This window comes from Fukomys damarensis, unplaced genomic scaffold (assembly GCF_012274545.1).
Source record: "Fukomys damarensis isolate Sample0158 unplaced genomic scaffold, DMR_v1.0_HiC HiC_scaffold_37, whole genome shotgun sequence".
NCBI lineage: Eukaryota > Metazoa > Chordata > Mammalia > Rodentia > Bathyergidae > Fukomys > Fukomys damarensis.
In genome coordinates, this window is record NW_022900949.1 from 2,873,560 (window position 1) to 2,878,371 (window position 4,812).

A 4,812-nucleotide genomic window follows, 5' to 3' on the forward strand; every position below is an offset into this window, starting at 1 on the left:
CTGGAGCTGCTGCGCAGGCTGAAGAAGCAGAACACGGCCCCTGGGGGGCTGCCGCTCGAGGTGCTGGCGGAGGTGCGTGCGCCTAGAGGGCAATCGGAGGGTGGCACTGGCACACAAGGCTGCGAAGCTGATGCCACCGAGCGACCACGTGCACAGGTGTGCGTGAGCTGGGCGTGGTGGCACATGCTTGTGGTCCCAACACTCAGGAGGCTGAGGCAGGATTGCCTCAGGTTCAAGGCCGGCTCTGGCTACGTAGCTCAAGGCCAGCCTGGAATACATAGTGGGGAGAACTCTCAAAAACTCTTTAAAAACAGTGCAAATGCGAATGTCTATGATTACATTGGTGTGTAATCGTGTGCAAGCGTGTGTGGTTGAGACCAGCAGGACTGTGCACACACGGGTGTGTTCTGGGCCAGGAGCTAGAGGGTGGGGCCCAGGTCCAAGGCAGGTCCCAGCCTTGGGGGCTTTCCCTGCCCGGGAGGACCAGTGAGCTGCCCCCACGGACACTCGGGAGTGCTTCCAGCAGGCACAGCAGCTCTGGGACGTGTCTCTGCCTCTCCTGCAGGCCCAGTCTCAGAGTCACCCTCCTCCCAGCTCTAACGGGGAAGGGCTCGAGGGAACCTTGGCAGTGGCCAAAGCCCCGGGCACCTGGATGACCATGCCGCTGTCTGGGGCGGGGCTGGAGTTCACGGAGCGGCCCGAGGTGGTCCGGCGGGACAGCGCCCCTGCCGAGAGCCGGTCCGCCAAGAGCGAAGTGCCCATCCAGCTGCTCAGCGCCACCAATCAGATCCAGAGGCAGACGGCCGTACAGCAGCAGATCCCCACCAAGCTGGCCGCCTCCACCAAGGGTGGAAAGGACAAAGGTGGCAAGAGCCGGGGTTCCCAGCGCTGGGAGAGCTCAGGTGAGCCTGGTCCTGAGGGTCCCCCCCCCAGAGGTGGGCGGTCCTGGGCGGCCCAGCCTCAGGCACTCTCGGGACAGAAAGAACACTTGTGCTACCTGGAGAGGGCGCTGGAGGACAAGCAGGCAAGAGCTGGCGGTGTGGTGGGGGCCGCCCCTCGGCCCTGTCTCCAGGCGCAATGGAAATGACTGACTCATGCCCTCCCCTGCCAGGGGCCCCTCATGCCGGCGTGGGCCCCAGGATGGCCGGGGCAGCCTGGATCTTGTGGCCACTGAGCTTAGGGTGACAGGAAAGGTGTTTCTGTGGGAGCCGCGTCCTCCTTTGCCTGATGTCGAGCGACTGGGACCCCCAAGGTCATCCCACTGCCTGTGGGGACTTCAGGGTGTCGCTGGCTCCCAAGGCCTGAGCGCCTTCCCTCTTCCAGGCTCTTTTGACCTGAAGCAGCAGCTGCTGCTTACCAAGTTCATGGGCAAGGAGGAGAACACCGCCAAGAACCGCCGGTCGGCGAGCCCTGTGCTGCCCAGCAGCCACAGCTCCGTGCCTGCCCCAGGTATGCCCAGTTGCCGAGCTGCGGGGCTGCCCCGGAGCCCTCCCAGCATCTGACACCCAGCCCCTGTCTTCCAGACCCCTGCTTCCCAGCCCCGAGCCCGGCGCCAGCCGACAGCTCCCCTGAGGCCTTCTTTTTCAAGGCTGGGGCCACCTTCCCGCCCATTGCCCCGTGTCCCTCGCCCCTGCCAGCCACGCCTCTCAGCACCACTAAAGAAGCCAGCAAGGAAGACGTCATCTTCTTCTAAGGGGCAGTGGCTCCAGGTGCAGGCCCCTCCCCTTCCTGCCCTCTGTGTCTCCGGGGACCCCGTATAGGGTGACCACCAGCCCAGCTGTCCCCTCCCCTGCCCAAGCACACACCCGGCGGCCACCTGACTGGGTCTGCCTGTTGATGCTTTGGGTCCTGCGGCTCTTTCTGTGCCCCTGGGTAATTCCCTCCACCTGTTTATGTATAAGGATGTGTTTTGTGGAAGGTTGAACCCCAGCTAAGTCAAGGAGCTACTTTAAACCACTGGGTAGGGGAGAGATGGACTCAGCTGGTTTTCCCTGGCAGCAAGGAACAGGGGGTCCCCGTGGGGCTGGGGGACAGGCCAGGCCTCAGAGCTGCTGGCCCCAGCCAGGCTGCGCAGCCCCCCGGGATTCATGAGGTCACTGGAAGGGGCCAGGCGGGACCCCTGCTGGTCATGCAGAAGCCAGCCAGAGGGGCAAGCTGGGGGCCCAGGGTTAGAGGCCACCGGGCAGGGACTGAGGGTGGCCCTCGGTACCCGGGCAGGCAGTGGGCCCGGAAGCTCCCTCTGAAGACAAAGTGGGCATTGCCCAGTGGAGGGGTGACTCTGCTCTGTGGCCCATCTAGGGTGGGAGCCCCGGCCTTGGGCTTTAGCCAGAGTGGCTTGCACCCGAGGCAGGGTCTGCAGTCCTCCAGGCTGCTTGGAGGAAGTGCCTGGACTCGCTGCCAGCCAGAGGACAGGTGGCCGTTGTGAGCTGCAGCATGGCATGGGGGGTCCGAGGTGTTGGGCGGAGCAGTGCATGAATGGTCAGATCTGCCCGAATGCTGGCTGCCTGGGGCAGGGAACACCTCAAGACTCACCGCCACCCAGGCCACCCGAGTCCCCTCCTGAGGTGGTGGCAGCAGGACCCAGCCCTGGGCTGGTGGTTCCTGCTCCCAGAGGGGTGGCACTGGGCCCCAGCCAGGGCCAGGTCACTCCCAAAGCCAGCAGGGACCTGGGGACAGCCCGTCAGCCCTGTAGGCAGGGCCTGTGTGCCACGGCCCGGGAGGGGAGGTTACCAGATGGGTGAGGCTCGGCCAGTGGCCTGGCGTCCCCACCCCGTCATCACCCAGCGTCGCCCGCCCTGGGCCCTTCCCACCAGCAGCGCACTCAGTGTCCCAGCAGCTAGCAGGTCTCGTGCGTGCCATGCCCTCGTCAGTGTTGTGTATTTTTGTACTGAGATGTTCGGAGCACTTTAGAAAAGCTGGCTTTGAGTTCCGCTCTGTTGTGAAGAGGAAGTTCACGGTGCCCCCAGCCTCAGTTCTGCCCCACGCGGTGGGGGTTGGCGCTGGGGGGCGGCGGGGGCCCAGGCCACTCCTGGAGAGCCAGGTTTCATCTGCAGAATTGGTGGCCGAGCTCTGCGCCTGTGGGGTCTGTAGGTGTCACCATCGTCTGCCGTGACCCTGCTCTTAGCACCTGGCAGTTCCCTCTCCAGTGACGACATTTCCTCACCACGGGTTATTTCGGGAACACCCAGAACTTCAGACCGGATCCTAGCAATAAAAGTGTCTGAGATGACCTCTGGTGGACGTGGATGTCCTTTGGGGCTCCGGGGTGGGGACCACTGAGCTGGGACACAACAGCCTACAGGCCGAGCTGCTCTGGTCACTGTGGGCAGCGGTGGGGAGGGGACTGGTGATGGCTACAGGGTGAGAGTGTTCTTCTTAGGGTGGTGACGGCAGCAGGGCTGGGTACGGGGTCACCACTGACTTCGCCCTAAGTGGTGTGTGGTGGTGATCTGTGTTTCTCAATCCACCTTCAAGGGCTGGGGTGTGACTCAGGTCCAGAGCATGTACTTAGCGCCTGTGTGATGCCCTGGGCTCATTCCCCAGCACCGAAAGAAAAACAACTTAAAAACACACACACACAAGCCTGCCTCGAGTCTGACTGCCACCTGGGCAACTGAGGGAGACCCTGTCTCAAGCTGGGCTGGGGAAGTCAGTCAGTGGCAGGGCGCCCCTGGGTTCAAACCCCAGTATTAAACACACACGTGGGCTGGGGGGTGGTCCCCCTCTTGGAAGCACACCCTCTTTGTGCTCACCGCCCAAGCCCTTCCAGCCCCAGACTCCGCCCCCACGTGGTGGCTGCTCCTCCCTCGGGGGCCAGACCAGGTGCCCAGGCGGCTTCCCACAGGGCCACCGTCAGGTCCCCACCCAGCCTGACCGGTGTCCCTGGGAGCAGGGCCCCCCACGCAGGCCTGGAGAAGGGGACAGCGTGGCCCACTGGGGATGTCCCTGTGGCACCCGCAGCCACCAGACATCTCCCCCTGAAGCAAAGCCATGTGTCTGGTATCACGCGAGGCTCCGGCCACTGCACACACCTAGGCCAGCGTGTCCCAGCCTACTGTGCTGCGATGGGAGCCACGTGAGTCTTCAGACCAACGAGGGTGTGTGTGGCCCAGACCAGCCTGGGGACCACGAAATGCTCGGTGGCGCTGGGCGGCATGGCAGTCCTGACCCCAAGGCACTTGCTGCTGCAGGGGGCAAGTATGTGAGGCCAGCACGGGCCCAGTGCCCAGGGGGAGAAGACCGGGAAGCTGCTGGGGTCGGGGAGGCGGCCCCTGGGGGTCCTGACAGCACATCGGGGTGCAGGGGCCTGGGTGAATGACAGGCAGGCAGCGCCAGCACCAGCACCAGCACCAGCACCAGATTTTTAATGGATTGTCTCCGCTCCCTCCAGGCCCAGCGGAGGCGGATGTGTCCCCTGGTCCCCAGCTCCCTGCCAGCCTGGGGGAGCAGGGAGGGAGCCGGTTCGCACTCCCCACCAAGGCAGCAGGGCAGGGCCTGGCCTGCTCACACCAGCCCCTCTCCCCTCCAGCCTCGAGGTTGCTCCAGGAAACACCAGCCCCTGGCCTGCTCCACGGGGTTGGCGGGAAGGGACCCTCAGTCGGCCCGCCTGTGTCCTCCTGCTCCCCAGCCAGAGTCAGGGGCTGTCGGCCTCAGCCTGGCCGTCAGCCCGGGCTGCCTGGTAGAGGCTGAGCAGGGAGGAGATGGTGCCCATGAGGCCGACCAGCCACGGGGGGAACCGGCCGGCCCACAGCACACCTGGGGGCAGCCAGTGCACGGCGTTGGCCAGGTCGGCCAGGTTGCCAAGCAGCGTCA

The 4,812-nt window shown here is 64.9% G+C and overlaps 2 protein-coding genes across 4 annotated transcripts in view; one reads left to right on the top strand and one right to left on the bottom strand.

Annotated features, from left to right (window-relative positions):
• The window catches only part of LOC104849314 (rho guanine nucleotide exchange factor 18), a 16,944-nt gene extending 13,969 nt beyond the window's left edge, over positions 1 to 2,975 (top strand). The window contains exons 12-15 of the mRNA XM_033759413.1: positions 2 to 72; positions 566 to 902; positions 1,324 to 1,449; positions 1,524 to 2,975. Coding sequence (XP_033615304.1) covers positions 2 to 72; positions 566 to 902; positions 1,324 to 1,449; positions 1,524 to 1,693 — 704 coding nt within the window. The 3' untranslated portion in view covers positions 1,694 to 2,975. The remainder of the gene's footprint in view (position 1; positions 73 to 565; positions 903 to 1,323; positions 1,450 to 1,523) is intronic.
• The window catches only part of Pex11g (peroxisomal biogenesis factor 11 gamma), a 7,655-nt gene continuing 5,774 nt past the window's right edge, over positions 2,932 to 4,812 (bottom strand). For 2 of the 3 annotated variants that reach the window (XM_010605592.2, XM_019204755.1), the window contains exon 5: positions 2,932 to 3,204. In XM_010605592.2, the coding sequence (XP_010603894.1) occupies positions 2,952 to 3,204 (253 nt within the window). In that variant the 3' untranslated portion in view covers positions 2,932 to 2,951. Of the gene's footprint in view, positions 3,205 to 4,031 lie in introns of those variants that run through there. The other variant, XM_033759799.1, reaches the window with a different exon arrangement.